Source organism: Trametes versicolor, assembly GCF_000271585.1.
Source record: "Trametes versicolor FP-101664 SS1 unplaced genomic scaffold TRAVEscaffold_7, whole genome shotgun sequence".
In the NCBI taxonomy this organism is placed as follows: Eukaryota; Fungi; Basidiomycota; class Agaricomycetes; order Polyporales; family Polyporaceae; genus Trametes; species Trametes versicolor.
In genome coordinates this window covers 2,548,007-2,566,081 of record NW_007360327.1, presented here as the reverse complement: position 1 = coordinate 2,566,081, position 18,075 = coordinate 2,548,007, and the positions used below count along the sequence as shown (strand labels likewise).

General features: G+C 58.6%; 6 protein-coding genes across 6 annotated transcripts; 4 read left to right on the top strand and 2 right to left on the bottom strand.

Annotated features, from left to right (window-relative positions):
- The first annotated feature begins 347 nt into the window (after positions 1–347).
- On the top strand, positions 348–1,294 carry TRAVEDRAFT_29854 (glutaredoxin). The gene is made up of 3 exons (XM_008040993.1): positions 348–594; positions 662–736; positions 793–1,294. Exons 1-3 carry the CDS (start codon positions 409–411, stop codon positions 1,231–1,233), a joined length of 702 nt encoding a protein of 233 aa, XP_008039184.1. The 5' UTR covers positions 348–408; the 3' UTR covers positions 1,234–1,294.
- Positions 1,295–2,362: 1,068 nt separating this feature from the next.
- Positions 2,363–3,822, top strand: TRAVEDRAFT_21419 (GroES-like protein; the record flags this gene model as incomplete). Its single annotated transcript, XM_008040884.1, has 8 exons — positions 2,363–2,586; positions 2,639–2,804; positions 2,868–2,951; positions 3,007–3,250; positions 3,315–3,388; positions 3,446–3,509; positions 3,572–3,633; positions 3,688–3,822. The coding sequence occupies 8 exons, from the start codon at positions 2,363–2,365 to the stop codon at positions 3,820–3,822; spliced, it is 1,053 nt and encodes a 350-aa protein (XP_008039075.1).
- Positions 3,823–5,141: 1,319 nt separating this feature from the next.
- On the bottom strand, positions 5,142–5,942 carry TRAVEDRAFT_29853 (uncharacterized protein). The gene is made up of 3 exons (XM_008040992.1): positions 5,523–5,942; positions 5,403–5,470; positions 5,142–5,344 (listed from the first exon to the last, which is right to left on the bottom strand). Exons 1-2 carry the CDS (start codon positions 5,640–5,642, stop codon positions 5,423–5,425), a joined length of 168 nt encoding a protein of 55 aa, XP_008039183.1. The 5' UTR covers positions 5,643–5,942; the 3' UTR covers positions 5,142–5,344; positions 5,403–5,422.
- Positions 5,943–6,147: 205 nt separating this feature from the next.
- TRAVEDRAFT_72871 (Maf/Ham1) lies at positions 6,148–7,339 on the top strand (the record flags this gene model as incomplete). Its single annotated transcript, XM_008041751.1, has 6 exons — positions 6,148–6,303; positions 6,359–6,487; positions 6,555–6,594; positions 6,655–6,831; positions 6,895–6,931; positions 6,985–7,339. The coding sequence occupies 6 exons, from the start codon at positions 6,151–6,153 to the stop codon at positions 7,223–7,225; spliced, it is 777 nt and encodes a 258-aa protein (XP_008039942.1). The 3' UTR covers positions 7,226–7,339.
- Positions 7,340–7,747: 408 nt separating this feature from the next.
- TRAVEDRAFT_125558 (PLP-dependent transferase) lies at positions 7,748–9,150 on the top strand (the record flags this gene model as incomplete). Its single annotated transcript, XM_008041750.1, has 2 exons — positions 7,748–8,498; positions 8,564–9,150. The coding sequence occupies 2 exons, from the start codon at positions 7,748–7,750 to the stop codon at positions 9,148–9,150; spliced, it is 1,338 nt and encodes a 445-aa protein (XP_008039941.1).
- Positions 9,151–9,221: 71 nt separating this feature from the next.
- On the bottom strand, positions 9,222–9,947 carry TRAVEDRAFT_48992 (uncharacterized protein; the record flags this gene model as incomplete). Its single annotated transcript, XM_008041220.1, has 5 exons — positions 9,222–9,292; positions 9,353–9,436; positions 9,495–9,632; positions 9,696–9,870; positions 9,933–9,947. The coding sequence occupies 5 exons, from the start codon at positions 9,945–9,947 to the stop codon at positions 9,222–9,224; spliced, it is 483 nt and encodes a 160-aa protein (XP_008039411.1).
- Positions 9,948–18,075: the final 8,128 nt, after the last annotated feature.

Below are 18,075 nucleotides of genomic sequence, written 5' to 3'. Positions count from 1 at the left end.
CTGGCACGGCGGCCAGCGTCGTACTAGCGGCGATAGAGGCCCGGGTATAATGCATCCGCGCTCTCATTTCCGAGGAGCCATTCATCGATGTCTGTAAAGCAACTCAGCGTTCTCATGGACCCACCAGTGGAGCATGTTGTTTTTCTCATACCGGCGACCGCCTCGAAGGAGTCCGGAAGAGGTTCGTGAGTCCCAAATAAATATGTTCTAAAGTTATCTGATTAGATAACGTTTCCCACCGTGATTGCGCCATATCTCGCAAGGTTTGCTTATCAGATAACGTATTCCCGAGCCTCTTCAGTCATCTGGCTCTGTCCGCGCCTCAAAGCTGTCTTGCTCACTTCCTTCGCCGTCTGCTCATCTCTCATCCTCTCGCGTAGCTTGCATTACCACTGAGACGCCATAAACATGTCCACAAACCCGCCCAATTTCCACGAGGTCGAGTCTGCGGAGCACTTCCAGACCCTGCTCTCCGAAGATCTCACTCGCGTCTCTCTCATTAACTTCTGGGCACCATGGGCCGCGCCATGCAAACAAATGAACGAAGTCGTGCTGGAGCTGGCGAAGAAGTACCCCGAGGTCTTGGTGCTCGAGGTACGTCTGTTCCACAATTTTATACGCGAATGTGGCGGGAAGCGGAGTGATTTACCCCTGCATGCAGGTGGAGGCGGAGACACAGTCTGACATTTCGGAGTCATTCGAGGTGGAGGCCGTACCAACATTTGTGATCCTCAAGGTATGTCTGCACATGCATCATGCGCCACGCGAATGATATACTTAAGATCCTCCCAGGGGCACACCCTCCTCGGGCGGATATCCGGCGCGGATGCACCCGCGCTCACCGACGCCATCGCGGTGCACGCGCGCGGAGTCTCATCCATCAGCCCTCAATCGCAAACAGACCGCGCACCACCCGCCGCCGAGAGCCAGGAGGCGCTCAACCAACGCTTGCAAAAGCTGATGACCCAGGATCGCGTCGTGCTCTTCATGAAGGGCTCGCCCGACCAGCCGCGGTGTGGGTTCTCGCGGCGCATCGTGGACCTGCTCCGGACCCAGGGCATCGAGTTTGGCAGCTTCGACATCCTCTCGGACGAGACCGTGCGCTCGGGCTTGAAGGTGCTCAACAACTGGCCGACGTTCCCGCAGCTGATCATCAACGGCGAGTTCGTGGGCGGCCTGGACGTGGTGAAGGAGATGGCAGACAACGGAGAGCTGAAGGAGATGTTGGCGTGAAGAAGTTAATGTTGTATGGTATTGTTGTATTTTTGCCACCTTGCGATTCCATGAGCTCCGGGTAGAGTGTTGACAGACTTGACGCCTGGCGTAACAGTGGCGTTGCGATTTACCGATCGGTATGTGTTCCAAATGTCTTTTGAGGCGTGAGTTATAAGCAAGGGCGCGTCTTACCACCGGCATCGGTCTCCTCGGGTCGCTGATGGTGGCCATGAATCTGGTCAGTACCGTAGACGAACTTCAGCGTGCGACAGTGCGACTAACATCCGTGCCGTAGGTCGTCTTTGGGGCTACAAGCTACAAATCATAAATGGCGTCTAGCCAATGGAACCCTCGAAGCTGGAAATCGATTCTAAGCTGACTACGAAATAGGGAAGCAACTGAGACAGTCTCGCTTGCTCTTACGTCTAGACATCCCAACCGGGGCGCCGCGGCCATATGATGTCCAACTACAACAAGCGTTAAATTACCCCGAAACCGACGAAGCCCAGGGTTGAATGCGCTTTCGACGCCCGACGCCCGTCTCAGCACTGCCTGCAGCCGTAAGTGCCTTGAACATTGGTAGGCTCCATTTCGCCAAGAGCAAAAAGATACGTGCTAAGTATGTGCAGTAGTGAAGCAGGGCTGGCTACCCGGCCATATGTTGCTAGGCTATGAAAAGACCATGTCAGAGCCACAGCCGCCATGCCCGTCACTCAGGATTCAGGCGAGCAGTCGTGCTGAACAACGAATGTGTACTCAGATGCAAGGAGCCATATGTACGTATCCTTTACACCCACTGCACAACACACCGCCCGGTCCCCATGCTCGCACCGTCCATAATCCTTGGCCTCCGGGGAACAACAATCCATCGGCGAAAGTACCCGCTTCTGGGGTGAGTTGTCTCTGACACCCGCATATGCCCGGCTTTTGTACGGTTTGTGACCGCGTACGGGTGGTATGGACACTGTCGGCTGTGCCTGCCTGTGGGCTACATCGAGTCTCGAATCGTTGACATCCCCTCCCAACCCGAATATCAGCGGTGAGCAAATACTCGGAGAATATATATACTGCTCGTTTCCGTACTGTCCATCATCCCCTCGCAGAAGTTCATTCCCATCCATCTACGCTACTCAAAGCACACCCTACCATGTCCTCCATTCCCACTACCATGCGCGCCGCGGTGTATCGCCCGGGAAACCTCAACCTCGTCCTCGAGACCGACTTTCCCGTCCCTCAACCCGCTGCGGGGCAAGTGCTGCTCAAGGTCGCAGCCTGTGGGACGTGCCATTCCGACATCTTCACGCTCTCGAACACGCTCATCGAGAACCGTACCTTCATCATGGGCCATGAGACCGCCGGCACCGCCGTCAAGTACGCGTCCTTTTCTCTGTACTTCAGTGTGAATGCTGACTTCGGTCTACAGGCTCGGTGACAATGTTACCGGAATTACGCTAGGGAGCCTGTACGCCGTGCACGCGATTCTGCCTTGCGCGACCGGTCTCCCGCCGATTTTGAACAGTGACGGAATCGGCATGAATGGCGGGTACGCCGAATATGTCGTCGTAGACCAGCGCCAGCTCGTACCTGTGGTACGTATTCCCGCTTCTCCATGCGAGCTATGATATGCTAATGCGCGCAATTATCTCTGACAGCCCGACGGCCTCGCGCCCGAGATTGCCGCGCTTGCGTCGGACTCGCTCATCACGGCGTTCAATGCTGTGCACAACGTCGCAGGTGTAAGCTTCACGATATCCATGCCATGATCGACCTTCTGAAACCTGGTGCACATAGCTTCGCCCTGGAACTACGCAGAGGGTGCTCATCTACGGCATCGGCGGGCTTGGCCACCAGGCGCTGCAACTCGCGAAGTCATACGGGGCGACAGTCTTTGCGGTGGACTACAAGCAGGAGGCGCGCGACCTCGCGTTGCAGCTCGGGGCGGACCGTGCGCTGACTCTGGCGGATATTGCGAGCGAGACTGCTGCGGGCACGCTCAGCGTCGATATTGTCGTGGACTTCGTCGCCAACGAGCAATGTGAGCAATCTAGCATGGAGTGGTCACTGGGCAATTCCGAAGCTGACATATTGGTCGTGGACAGCGTTCGGGTTTGGAAAGGCCGTTCTGAAGGGCGACGCTTTGAACTTCACTGCGCCGCCTGGAAAGCTGGTCCTGGTGAGTCAAGAATTTTCAGCAGTCACAACGGTCATCGCGCTCATATATAGAATATAGGTTGGTGTGAGCACGGATAATTTGCCTTTGAACTCCGCAGAGGTCCTGGTATCTAACACGCTGAGTACGTTTAGTATTCTATGTCCTGTCGTATACTCGCTAACCCATTGATGGTGCTATCCGTAGTTCTTGCGGCCCTCTATGGCTCCCTCGACGACCTCAGGGCGTCTTTGGACCTTCTCTCGCAGGTAAGCGCCTCCAGACAACATTTTGTGCGTGGATCCTCTTTGACACCTCTGCAGGGCGTAGTCAAACCGGTCGTCAACACCGTCCCGCTCGAGGACGTCGTGGAAGTTTTCAACGACTTGAGGGCCAGCGCCGTTACCGGACGCACGGTCCTTGTCCCCACCCTGCCGCCTCCGACTGTTGCGAAGTAGGAGGGGCTACGTACGTAGACCTTGTAGCGTCGGATTTGTTCCTTCCAATCTCTCAATGTACTATTATGTGGCGTTCGGCGTACACCTTCGTATCGAATGCCAGCTGCTTTATCGCAGCCCGATGTAAATCAACGTCCTTTTTTTGTTTTTGGGGGGAGATACTATAGGACCCATGGAGGGAATTCACACTGTTCTTAATCACCGGGACCCCGTTGGCAGTAAAATTTCCGATCCTAATCTGAATCCGAAATTTGGAAAGTCCCAAATGAATCACACCCGCAGAAAAGCTCGGCGCCTCACCCCTGCAGGAACGTTCAGTCAGTACGTCGGCGGAGGGGGGTTGGAACTCCGCTGAAAAAGCTCGCGCTGACAAGCGTGGCCGACGCAGAACGCTCGGCGCGGCTTAGCTTGAGGAGTGTTCAGCGAAGACCATAGAGAGGTCGCGTAGGTGATATATAAATCAAGAGGACTAGACGTCTGTGCCCGTGCTACGCACGGGCTCCGCCACGTCTGAATGGTACACACATTAGCCTGTCGGTGATATTTGAGGTAAAGTGGAACGTCCTCGTAAGATAGGAGACTCACAATCCGTCGGAGTGCGACTCCAGCCCGGCCTACGTTAGAGTGGGTTCCTCCGTGGCTGTGAGACCCCCCGTAACAAACGACTCCTCCGGCCCTATGCGGGCTGCTTGAACCCGCCGCGCGCGAGACGCGTCCGCACCTGTCTGTGCCGTGTGCACGCGCACTCGAACCTGGCTTAACGCCCGGCCTATGGGACGCAAGCTCCCCCGGAGCTGTAAGACCATCTCGTAAAACGTATCTCACCCGGAGGATGCCAGACATACCTTTGTAGCGTATTAGGACTCGTAGTGGGAGTTGCAAAACAGAAGAACGATAGGAGGAGTATGGGTAACGTTCCTCGTAAGACGCCGGTACTCGCAGACTGGGAATCTTATGTAAGCGCATCCAGATAAGATCTAGATTGCATCCCACCTTTCGCCTCCTCGACGCCGACCGCGCAACGGTAGGGCGTATTTTTTCTTCTCAGTTATCTCTATGCAATGGTAAGACCCCGTGGGCAAGGTTGTGAGACTCAGTGTAACGGTAAGCCCGCGCAATAAGGCGCATCAAGTTTGTGTCACGACCTTAATTCACGTATAGATGGCGTACAACAATACAGAGCTACAGCGAACTCTTTAAAGCCACATGAAGCAGGCTGAGACTAATACCGGGTCCATATGTGCGAATGGGTACGTGGTTGCATATGGCGCCTCAACCTTCTCCACTAGCGTGTCGGAGGATGCACTGGCGGGTGTCGTGCTTGGAGAGCTCGGAGGTGGGGAGGGAGGGGGCGAGAGCTTCGGCGAAGCTTGTGTTTCCGTAGACGTCCGGCTGCTCGTCCGGCTGGTGGTGGTACGGCGCAGGATGTGCCGGAAGCTCCGCCACCGTCGCTCCTGCGACCTGTGCCCATGCTCGTTTGTTGACTCGTCGATGAGAGAGTACTGTGACCTGTTCATGTTGGCTAGATGGGCTCAGCCTGTCAGCGAGACTTCAGCGTGTACGTTTTGAGAGGTACGTACATGAAATGTGCCCGGAAATATTATGCTTGTGTTGTGCTATGAAAAGCGGAGGGCGAAGGGTTCCGGGGCTGCGTAACGCACGTCAGGCACGGGCATCTAAATAATGAGTGTCGCACTCACCTCGGTAGCGAAAGAGTAGGTTAGCGAGAAATCGAGAGGCAGCTGGCTGGCGGCGTGGTTCGAGGGATCAAAGATTCGAGGAGAAGGGGCTGACGTCAAATTCAGCGGAGGCTGCTGCATATAAATGACCTCCTCGTGTTCAGCGTCCGTGAAACACCCCTGAGCCTTTCATCCTTCTCGGGCGCGCGAGGGCTTCTACCGATGATTGCATCGAACTCAAAGCCGCGGAAGGTGACACGAGAGCTCTTTCGAGTCGCTGGCGGAAACTAGAAGCTCGCCCGAGCCTGGGTCGCCAGGGGCTCGCGGCAGGGTCTCTTCAGGAGTTGCTCTGGGCGTGTACGACGTGATCGAATGGGGCTGTTGCGTGTCCTGCACGAGTCCCGGAAAAAGCTTCGTCCTCGGCGGGCGAGACGGCGTGTGCAATCCCCGCAATGGCTTAAGACGATCATGGCAGTGCGAAGGAAGGATTGAGTTGTGCGTTAGTGCAGCGTTAGTACGGGCGCTCGAATTAGCACGACTGCGCCCACGCCACAATGTCGCCCCATATGGGAATAAGCCGCATCCGGCACGAGGGCTTCCAAGGTGGTGGCCGCGCAAGGCCAGCACAACGTTGCTGAGGACCACCACCATGAATTTCTTCAGCTCCAAGAAGGTAGAGCTGCCAAAGCACAACCCGGTGCTCGCCTATGCGCTCCAGATCCCGGCGCTGCAGAAGCTCGTCGGGAAACGTGTCATCATGGCGTCTAACAGCCCACGCCGGCGCGAGATTCTGCAGACATTCGTGCGTAGCTCGGACATGCGGTGGTCGTAGCAGCAGGCAGCTGATTCCTCTATAGGGGCTGGCACCGGAGGTTGTGCCTTCTACCTTTGAGGAGACGCTGCCGTTCGGTGGCTTCCAGGATCCACACGAGTATCCCGTAGCAACGGCCTCGCACAAGGCCGTCGAGGTGTACGAACGCCTCGTGGTACGTCCCGGTCAAACTCTGCTGAAAATGATATGTGAAGAGTGTCTGACTTCTTAATGACTCGTAGACCGAGGACCCTGACGATGCTCCGGATCTGGTCATTGCGGGTGCGCACCCCAACGAATGGCGTCCCTGAATGCCTCATGTACTGAGGAAGCGCACGACAGCGGATACGGTCGTACTGACGCATCCATTGCCCGGGCTTTCGAGCATTCCGCGTTTCGAGGATGAGGCGCCATTCCCGCAGGACATCCTGGAGAAGCCCATCGACAAGGACGACAACATGCGTATGCTCCTCGATCTTAACGGGGGCGTGTGCGAAGTCGTCACCGGCGTCAGCATTGGTGCGCGCCTTGTCCCGAATAGCTCTCAACGCACGGTGATACTGAGTAGTATTCTTTCTGTAGTCTTCCCCGTACTTGAGGCTCCAGGGTACAAGATCAAGTAAGCGTTAGTCGCGTGCAGCACCAAACGACTATACTCACAAATCGCTCTAGGTCGATCGAGGAGCGCACCCTCGTGTACTTCGCGGAGAACGACCGGCATGTGCTCGAGGCATACGTTGGGAGCGGTGAAGGGTCAGATCGTGCGGGCGGCTTCGCTATCCAGGGCCTCGGCGGGCTGCTCGTGAGCAAGATCGAGGGCGACTACAACAACGTCGTCGGCTTCCCCGCGACGTCGTTCTTCAAGTTCCTGGATTTGCTCATCGAGGAGGAGGTCGACTTCCTTTCGGACTAGATCGTGTTACCAGTTACCGGTACTTGGACGGACTTGCTATGTCATAGAACACTTGCTTGGCATTGTCGCACTTCATTTGTATCTCGACCGTGGGCACCTATATAACGTTTTTGCCTCCATATACTCGAGCACAGGTTCATGTCTAACTCCGTCGCCGGATGCTTGTATGTACGGAACGGACGCCTAATCTGTTCCTGAAAAAGTATACCGCCGCTTCCGGCCGACCTGAAGCGGATCGACACCGATCTCCGCAAAACTCGGAGTCACCGCGCTTGGCCTCTTGGGGTCGTCCGATCCACTGGGGAATGTTTTGCACCTTGTCTCCTCCCTCCATCTTCTGCACTCTCGAGGTATGGCTGGTCTGAACATGAGTATATGCACTGTCTCACTAGAAGTGCAGAGGACCGATCTCGTCGTTGGAATACGACAACCTCACGCACTCTCTTCACATTCAACTCCGGGTCCCAACCCGACACCGTCCACCCACACTCGACCGCGTCTTCGCCTTTAGAAGAGTCCAAAATGTCACTCGAGGACAAGCTGAACGCCGCGCTCACCTCGCGCGAAAAGCGGCTCATCCGGCGCAGACTCTACGACCCCTCCGCGGACGCGCACCTCGTCGACTTCTCCACAAACGACTACCTCTCCCTCTCGCGCTCGCCCGCCCTCCGCGCCCGCTTCCTCGCGCGCCTCGCCTCTGCCCCCGACGTCCTCGGATCGGGGGGCTCGCGCCTGCTCGTGAACGGACACGCGCACGCGGCGTTAGAGGCGCGCCTGGCGGGGTTCTTCCGCGCGCCCGCGGCGCTCCTCTTCAACTCCGGGTTCGACGCGAATGCAGGCTTCTTCGCGTGCGTGCCTCAACCGGGCGATGCAGTCGTGTTCGACGAGCACATCCACGCGTCCGTGCACGATGGCGTGCGCGCATCGCGGGTCGGCGCGCGGGTGCCGTTCGCGCACAACTCGATACCCGCGCTGCGGGTGGCGCTCGAGCGGGTACGCCAAGACAGGCCGGCGTTGGTAAACGGCGGGAGCAGCGTGTTCGTCGCGGTGGAGACGTTATACAGCATGGACGGGACGCTTGCGCCGCTATTGGAGATCGTGGAGACCGTGGAGGAGCTCTTCCCGCACGGGAATGGGTACGTGGTCGTGGACGAGGCGCATTCGACAGGGGTGTACGGCCCTCAAGGGAGAGGGCTTGTCGCGGCCCTTGGGTTGGAAGACAGAATATTCGCGCGTCTGCACACGTTTGGCAAGGCCCTCGCAGCCACTGGAGGTCAGTCACTACGTTCTATGCTCCGCGGGCGACTGGGCACGACTGACTTCGTCTTTTGTGTGTAGCGATTTTGCTGGTCACGCCGCTCGTGCGCGACTACCTGCTGAACTACGCGCGGCCACTCATCTATACCACGTCCCTGAGCAACGCGAACATCGTCGCCGCGGAGTGCTCGTTCGATATGCTGGAGGAGGGCGAGGCACAAAAGGCACGTACTCTCATCTCATATACTACCGACGCACTGACGCCCCCTCAGCTTTCCATACAGCTGCTCAGCCTCTGCTCACACTTCACGACCTCCTTCGCGGCACAACTAGCAGAGCACCGTATTCCCCCATCCCTCATCTCCATCCCCACAGACCTCGCCGTGCTGCCGACGCCGATCATTCCCGTCCTAACCCCGCATCCGCGGCCGCTTTCCGCGCATCTGCGGGTACGCGGACTAAACGCGCGCCCGATCACTTGGCCGACGGTGCCCAAAGGCGCGGACCGCGTGCGGATCTGCCTGCACTCACAAAATTCAGTGGAGGAGGTGGACCGGCTGGTGAGCGCGATGATCGAGTGGGCGGAGAGTTGGCGGGCGGCGCAGGACGCTGTCCAGAGGGAAAAGGGGGGCGCGGGCGCGGTGGTGGTCGCGCAAGCAAAACTTTAGAGAAGGAAGAAACGTAGAAGTAAGCATTAAAAAATCAAAGCGGACATCCGGAGAGCACGAACCTGTACGCGCTAATCTTGCAATGCCTCGATCTCCTGTGCGCTCATCTGCAAGTATTCTTCATACGAGTCCTGGTAGCCAGCTGGGCACAGCTCGCTCAATCCGGCTCTTGATTAAACGGAATGCACTGTAATAGACGCACCTGGCAGCTTCGCGCGCGCCCTGTAGCGGGCTACAATCTCGCGGTTGTGGCGTATAGCGGCGAGCTGTGCCTGCTTTATTGTGCCTGCAGATCCCCTCAGTCGCGCTCCCGCTCGCCGCAGTCTACCGCAAACAGCACGTACCGGAGACGTGCACGACATGGGGGACATACCTACGCCCGTCGAAGGCGGTAATGAGGGCCACGCCAGCCCATGCGGTCTTGTGTGGATCCCGCGCGACGCGTATGATGCAGAGGTTCGTGCGCGGCGAGAAGTACTTGACTGATGGGCGAGGTGTTCGCAGTGATCAGTGACTGCCGGGAACGGATGTGAGAAAGAACGTACTCGTCAGGGAAGACCCCACCGCACCCCAGCCTGTGTCCCCAAAGTGTGTGATGATGCTCTGCTTCAGCGCGGCCCATATCTGCTTGCTCGTGAGTTCCTGTTCGGGCTGGCCTGCGGGCGCGCGTCCTGGCAGGGGGGCGGGTACCGGGAGGAGCTCGACGAGGAGCCAACGGTTCTATCGCAGCACCGGAGCTACGTCAACATGATACGTGCAACATAGAGAAGATGGAAACGCACCTTGAATCTAACCATCGTCCACGCAGGTGGTTTGGCAAAGTTCCGAGTGTACTGAGGGCCTCGGAAACGGTTGGTGATGGCGGTTCCAGCGCAGTGCGAGCTCAATCACACCCCAGAAACTCAATTACACCCGCAGAGATCGGATTTCAATGACCGCAGCGTGCCCTCGGATGAGCATCGAGAGCTAAGATGATCGCGGGAGGAGAAAGGATTGCAGGTCAGTGGAAGCGCCTGCGCGGAGACTGCTGAGCCTCCAGATCCAGATCTCGATCAAGCACCAAGTTCGCTGTATTTAGGTGTAGACACGAGCGAGGTAGAATTGTGGATTACATAGTACAAGACAGAGGGTGCATAGTGGGGAAAACGATGTACAACATAAGGCGAGTACATACAAGTCTACATCGACGGGTTTGCCAGGATGGTCCGAATATGATATGTAAGTCCGTTCCGATAGATAGTATGCAAAGTGCACGGCACCGGCACCGCGTGTGGGTCGTAATGGAGTGACTGTGTCGTAAGGAGTGTGTGCACATAAGCCAGGAAAAGGAGAGGTCCGAGACGAAGAGCCGCGGCGGCGACTCCGACTTTCACGGAGATCGTACGTGGAGGGTTAGGGGTACACGCGTCTACGCTATCTAGCCGGTGCACCCAGCCTTCCTACGCTCACTCTCACTAGCCCTCCCTCCTCTCTCATCCGCCCTCGACCGTCGTTGTCTGTTGCACGCTTTGTGTTAGTATCATGAAGCCTCACGTGAACGACGTCGCCCACTCGCCCAGCGCTCGCGTCCTCAGACGTTCGTCCGCCTCAACCTGCGCACGCAAACGTTAGCTCTGCGAGATCGACTCGACGAACTCGAGCTCACCTATCAGCGCATCGACGCCCGAGCCACCGCGGTCAGCGAGTACGAGCAGGCAGAGAGGAGAGGAGCGTCGCCGGATGTCGATGAACAACACTCCTCGTCCCTCGCTCTCTCTCTTATACCTGCTCAGTTCCGGGCAGGCCCCCGCCTCAGCACCCTCCACGGACAAATGTACGTACATCCTTCCGTATTTGCCCTGGCAACCTGCTGCTCGGTACGCCCGTCGTCCGTCGTCCTCTCGCGTACACGCCTACGCTTGTGCGGGCTAGATGAGCGCCGGGCGATGCACGATGTGCGTTCCGGATCCGCGATAGCACCGCCGCCCCACCCATCTCCGATCCTTGTCCCAGCCGCGTAGTGTGTGCCTTTGCGCATCTGTCGTCTTGGGAGCCATCCCAGGGTCAGAGCGTCGTGTCGTCGTGCTATGTGGGGCTGGTCGCGAGGTCCGACACGGCGGTCGCGGGTGTGACTACACGGACGCGTAGAGCGGCACGCCACGCGCGGCGAGAGGCTGCTGCATGCCGAGTGGGCGAGAGCAGCGGACGCGGCTGGACGCAGCGGGACACGTTCCACGACGATGTCCCCACGTCGGGCGATGCTCGTCGTATCGAGTTCATTCCGCCACACAGCGTGCGCCGGAGGGCGGTGCTGCTGTACTACTTCCCTCCCATCTTTCTGCTGTATCCTGCATGGCGGGGATGCGTTCTGTATCACGACGTTATTCATTTACATGCACGAAATAGGCCACGATGTGCGCGCCGTCGTCTCCTTTGCTGTGTACAGCGCGTGTCATGCACAGTAGTCCCCACCGCGCGCACGTCCAGAACGCCCGCCCATCGACCAGCAAGCCGATTTACGGAAGACTTAGACGGTCGTGCACGATTTGCAGTCGCGGTTAAGGCCTTCGCGCGCGCGCTGTACCGGCGCCGAGGTGTACTCGGGCATCCCGCGCTCCACCCTTGCGCACGGACGTTCTCTGAGTAGGCCCACAACGACGCCTAGCCAGAAGCTAGCAGCCCCGTTTGCGGCGTGCAGAACACGCCCCGGCGCACGGCACCGCCGCCGATGTGCGCTGACCACCGATCCATGCCGTGCACGGCCGTCAGCATCCTTTGGGACGCCTGAAGTTCGTCAGCTCCAGCACGCGAGGAGCAAAATCCGTTGCCTTCGCCGTCTCGTCGAGCCGGGACTGGGTGTGGGGGTGTGGGATACACGCCGCACCCTGTATCGTGCGTTGAACGCCGCACCCATGAATCCAGTGTGCGCACCGTACCTTTGCTCGGAGGCGTACAGACGATCTGTATCGGCCGCGTGCGTCGATTACCGTCGCTGCGCTCGAGCTGTACCGCTAAAGTGGAGGGCTCGTGTCGCGCTCGCGCCCGTACAAAGTCCCTGTGTATCACGATAACTCCGCTGTTAGCAGCGCGCAAAGCTGGTGCGTCGAATACCCCTTGGGAACATGGGCAAAGTTAACATTTTCTGCCAGTGCCGAATGAACACTCCCCGACTCATGTCCGTTTACCGCCGTTAGCTGACACGTCTAGGAACCCAGCGAAGGACTCGCGCAGACCCCTCTTGGGCGTACGCCGTCGCCCTCGCGCTGTGGCATGCCGCGAGGTATGCAGTCCCGACCAGCTCCCGCCCCAGCCTTTCTAATCTCTCGTGCACACCAGCCAGCGGGGACTCGATAATCGCTACGCCTCGGTCTCGCCGACCTCGACCCGCGCCATCCCAGCACCTCATTCGTTGTATGGAGATCCCCGCACCCATTCGACAGGTGAAGCCACCGACGAAGCCCACAGCAAATCCACGCAGAACGCGCAACGGCGCGACAGGACGGGCGGACCGTCTCAGCACGGTCCCGCACGCTCTCCCGCCGCCAGCCCTCGCGTGCATGTCTGCAGCGATTGCGTCCCCGCATCCCCGGAAGAGGCCTCCTCGCACGTCTGCGGCTCCCGGCGCGCCCGCGCATTCCACATGTCCGGCCCCCTATGCGTGTCTGCACCACGGCCGTTCACACACACGACGCACCGACGTCCCCGCACCCTCTGTACCCATTTTCGAGCGAATCCGGAGAGGTCGACCTTTTTGCCCATGTCCGCGGCCCCGGCGCCTATCGCACTCACGCACAGTATTTCGCCCCTCCCGCCTCAACGCCGCCCCGGGCGCCCTCGAAACCGCGACGTCCATGTGTAGTGTACCGTCGCGCATTGAGCCAGCAAGGTCTCCGCGCGGGGGGCGCAGGGAAACGCAGGCTGTGCCCGGATATGTTGTTTTCGCGAAAACACCGAATCGCGCACTGCGCCTCGCCATCGTCGACCCCCGCGGCGGCCGTGCACCCACGCACTGCGCGGACACCGCTGCGCCGTCGTGCGCAGTTTGGCGCGCATCGGACGGGGTCGACCTTTTTGTCCATGTCTGCGCCCGCCTGCCCCGCGCAGAGATTCGTCGCTCCCACCGCGGCATCGTCCCCGACTCCGTCGAAACCGCGATGGCACGGTGCTGGGCGGCGCGGCGCATCCGCACATCACGATCTCCCCGCAGGGGATGCGGGAACACGCTCGCCATGTCCGGATGTGTGCGGGCGCCGGCCGCGCGGGGGCACAAAATTGCGGATTTCGCCTTGCCATCCGCGCATTCCAGGGCGTCCGCGTGCCCACACGTCACACGCGTCCCGCCGCACCCGCTCGCAGAGGTACGCGCGGATCCTGCGAGGTCGGCCGTTTTGTCCATGTCTGGTGCGACTGCACCCTGCGCGCAGAAACTCGCGCACACGCCGGCGGACGCCTATTCCACCACCTCCCGTTTCGGCTCCCTGCCTGCGCCACGAGCGTGGACTCCGCCTCGCATCGACACCCGCATCCGACGATGTCTCTCGGTCGCAGCTAGGGTTGCACACGTCGCCAGGGGACTCGTTCGCTGCCGGGGCATTGCCATGGCGCGGCCCTCCGCCTCGCTTCGTACGCTGCCGTGGCGCGTTCTAGCAACGTTGGCGTGCGTTTGTTCTGGAGCGTACAGCCGCGAAGGGCCTGCCGTCGCCTCGCGCTGGTTTACCTGTGACAGATGTGGGGAGCGGAGTACGAGACGTCGGGACTCGTCATATGTTCGCTGTCTGGCCTCCGCTCGCGCTCTCCCGGCAATGGGTGTTTGCACATCCTGCGTCCGTATCCGCGAGACTAGTGTCTGTAAGAGTATGCTGGGCCCCGTTCCTACGAGCCTGTATTCGTATCACGTTCCTTCAATATATCTCGTTACACCACAGGTGTCGTGTATGAGCACAAGGACGACGATTACGAGCACAAACACACAGATTTCCGGTTGCCAGATCCAGCGGTGGGTGTCCCGAGCTGTGGGCGCACATCTCGACGATCTCGCGAACGGTGTTTGATATTTCTCGGGTCGCTCTGCTTGTAGTTCAGGCAAAGACCGTGTTGCGCGTTCGCGAGAGCTACCCGACAGATAGGGACCCGCCCTTCCGATCTGTTCGCGTGTCTCGTGCGCGCGACTCTGGCATGGCTTTCCGCATGGTGGTCTACAGCGCGGAGCGGCGTTGTCGACGGGCGAGGAAGTAAATATATGTTTCCGAACGATATACATGAATGTAGATGTAGGAATACAGCTCGAGAACGGGAGCTTCACTCGTCGCGCGAAAGGGGACCTACGGGCCGCAGCGAACTGCCGATGGCAAAAGACGTGCTCGCCCGCATACGCCGTCTACGCGCCGGCAACTGGAATGGCAGTAGCTAGACGGCGCACCGTCCACGGTTTTGACGCACGCGTCGGTCGGGACGAAGGCGGAGTCGATTGAGGAGAGTCTGGACGGCGAGGCAGATCTTCCACGATCTCCCATTCTCGAAGGAACAGCGTTTCCCGGGAGTAGATGTACGCGCTCACCGAGGGAACGTGGGGCGGCACATTCTGATGCATCTTGCAACATCCTGCCGCGCTATTCTGACCGACAGCGCCGTGCAACGACGCCCTATGCGGATTCCGAAGCCTGGAGCTGTCGCTCCGGAAGGATGGCGCATGTGCTCGTGGCGTGAGCCGGAGGTCCCTGTACGTTGATCAATAACTCATGCTTGTTGCCCCTGAATCGATTGACGTACACTGTAGCTGCGGCTGCGATCGCACGCTATGAAGGATGACTGGTGGACGAAATACTAGTCACTGCATTTGTGATCACTGGCCATAGACGCGGCTTCACCGACCTCCTGGAGGCGTGTGCCCTAATTCCTGCTCGAGACTGACACCTAAACACTCGAAACTGTGTCACACAGCCGTAGGACGTCTTCTGCCATCGCCCGCGCCAGGAGGCACGTGTACGTCTCGTCGCAAGTTCTGGGAGTATCTATCGCGTGCGATTGAGACAGAGCCGCTCGACCGGGACCCAGGCCGGTCGTCCGAAACGGCTACACCAGGCTTGATTTACGTACCTACCGGCAGCTACATGGGTGCCGACTAATCAGCGAAACACTCGCAAAGTCGTGGCCCTGGCAGGAGGCACTGTGCATAGAAAGATTGTGAAGTCAGCCCCAAGATCTGGCTCGATCTAGCAACACAACACTCACCCGTCGCGCCGCAGCTCGTGAGGTATACCGGCGTTGGATGTCGGCCGTTGACGTAGGCGTGGACAGAGGGAGATCGGGGAACATTCGACGACCTAGACCCGGTTGCACAGGACGACTCGAAGGGTGTGTGCATGACCGTAGTCCCGCTCTCCCGGTCGATGGAGACGTCGGGTTGCTAGCAACTAAAACATCCCGGTTAGCAAAGTAGTGGCGGGATGTGAGAGCGCACGTACATAGCACAATCGTCTGCCGCAGCAGGTGCGCAATCTTGTGATTCGCGATCTTGACAACGCACGGTAAACGTACCTAGCTAGGCATACCGCCGGCTCGCAGTCTCGACGACGACGTATCCCGCTCGTACTCGGACCATGCAGCGAGGAAATTCGATCGTGGAGCGTGGTCAGTGTTGTGTGAATCACGGAGAGGCTCGTCGTTGTGTGTGGTATGCGAGCCCGGATATGTTGAGGAAATACAGTGTGGCAGTGGCAACGCGAGCTGCAACATACCGACAGCACCAGGGGTGCAGACGAGGTAGAACACGCGAGGCGAGGCGAGGCGAGGCGGGGATGTGGGCCGTCTTCGACGATGTCCGAGCCGCATCCCGCGGACATCTTCCGCACAGCGAGTGGACGACGCGGCAAGCAGCGTGCCGAGCTTGTTTCGTGCGGAACTTGTTGATTCCACACTCGAGAGCGGGGCTTCCCACAATCCATCTTCCCGATGTGCCTTCGTTGAGAGCGGTGGAAAGCCTTGCGGTCACTAATAATTTCGTAAAGCGACACAATAGGTGATGGGGCATACCTATTGGTCTCCTATGCCGGCGCGTCTTGTGAGCGCCGTACTACGCTGCCGCAGCCAAATCCAGGTACAGAATGCACGCCATGATACCCGTGCGGCTGATGGTGTATGTATACGATGTACGCGGACAATTCGGATGCCGGGCGTCGTAGTAGATCCAGTGAGCTCCACACCGATGACAATGGGCGTACAAGCTGTGCACTTCGGAGGCCGACGCCGTGGGCAAGCATGTACCACTAACAAACAACTTTGACTCACCTGGAACCACGATACGCCCTTCCCGAGCGGAATACACGCATGGAAGAAGCATGCTCACGCACGGAGAAGGGACCACTACCAAGGGAAGGCTACCGCCGTGAGGCGATCGGCTGATGCGTCGTAGCATACGAGTTAGCGAAGAAAGAACAGAACAGCACGGTTGCATACCTGCGATTACGCAGCATCTGCGTGGGCGTTGCCAGCAGGCAACACGGTAATGCGAAACGGTCGAGCTTGGCTGATTCCTAGATTTGGAGGCTCAAATTGAGCGGGATTGCCTATTGGTACAGTATACGATGGACGTACTCTTTGGTTATCTGTTCCTCTTGGGAGCCGGTATACATTGCTTGTCGCTCAAACACAGGCGTGCGAGTTCCGGATGCGTATCGCGGCGGGTCGGACTAAGTTCTGTGTCCGTCGACTAGACGAACCATCCCCTTGCGGCGGAAGATCCCGGAAGGCGTCTGGGCAACCAGGGCTTATCGATTTGAAGTCAGGCTCTGAGAACGATCTGGAACGATACGAAACTCACCGTAGGAAAGTGCCATATATGCGGCGCAGTACAACGTACCATGACCGCCGGTAAAGGTGTTTCTCGTATGGTATTTGTGCTAGGCGAGCGGCGGGGACCTTGATTATTGCATATGCCAAGTTCACAGCGTTGCTGAGCTCGAAGAAGAGTCCATGTACGATCGTAACGCCGAACAATGCTTTCCGTAACAGCACCCGCCCCGTCGATCGAAATCCAGGCACGTTGGTGGCTGGAGCGCACCAGTTAGCGGCGGAGCGGTGGGACTTAACTGCGCAGCTTGCTTACAATATTCTCATGCAACTGGCGATGCCGTGCGAGTCGTCCGGGTGTACAAGCGTCGGGTGGTCCGGTGTACGCTCTAGATCGCGGTGCACAGCCCTATGCAGCTTCAAGTACGATGTCTCCAAACCTGACTCAAAGTCCCGTGTGTCATAGGTGCCATGGACTACGGCGTGGCGTCGACTTCCCCTCGTAAACTGGGCCTGTTACTTGAAGGAGCGGGTCAGCGTATTCACGTACATCTGCGATGTGCAGCACTCGTCAGTCACGAAAAGACTGGGTGGCGATGCTGACGAAAGGGCCGCATAATTTCAGGCCGCGTGAGCGCAGTCTCGGTGACAACCGCACGACCAGAGACCCACCGCGGTACGGATATGAGTGACTCGACGCAGAGATCGGAAGATCTCAATTTGACGACGCAGTGCCGCGCGACCGGCAAAGCAGCTTTGAAAACCTACGTGTTAAAAATGATTCAGGCGCCGCAGCAACCCCGAAATTCACCGTGATCCCTTCCGCAAATGGCACAGGCCATGTGCGCTCAGGCGGCGCTAGCAGATACTCGCGAAGTACGCTTGCGCAACAGGAACGCACTTGAACCTCGAGAGGAGTAGTGGGATCTACCGTGAACACGACCGGGCCTCGAAAGGAGCTATGTGCACAGATGAGCCATCGTACTTTCTGTGTAGAGATCCATAACAAGGGATCGTCGTAGACCGCCACTCACCCGTTGTACAGACGGCCAATTCCTTGACCAGTTGATCGACCAATTCGAGCATAATACTGAAAGTGAGCGTCAAACGTCGAACGGGGCCCCGGGATAGGTACCGAGCATTGAGGCAGCACGACCA

Bases quoted from the DNA above. Each gene is read 5' to 3' on its own strand.
- TRAVEDRAFT_29854 (XM_008040993.1), top strand. From the start codon at position 409: ATGTCCACAAACCCGCCCAATTTCCACGAGGTCGAGTCTGCGGAGCAC. The intron at 595-661 runs GTACGTCTGTTC...CCCTGCATGCAG, and splicing joins CCGAGGTCTTGGTGCTCGAG to GTGGAGGCGGAGACACAGTC. The intron at 737-792 runs GTATGTCTGCAC...AGATCCTCCCAG, and splicing joins CAACATTTGTGATCCTCAAG to GGGCACACCCTCCTCGGGCG.
- TRAVEDRAFT_29853 (XM_008040992.1), bottom strand. From the start codon at position 5,642: ATGCAGCAGCCTCCGCTGAATTTGACGTCAGCCCCTTCTCCTCGAATC. The intron at 5,471-5,522 runs GTGAGTGCGACA...TGCGTTACGCAG, and splicing joins CCTACTCTTTCGCTACCGAG to CCCCGGAACCCTTCGCCCTC.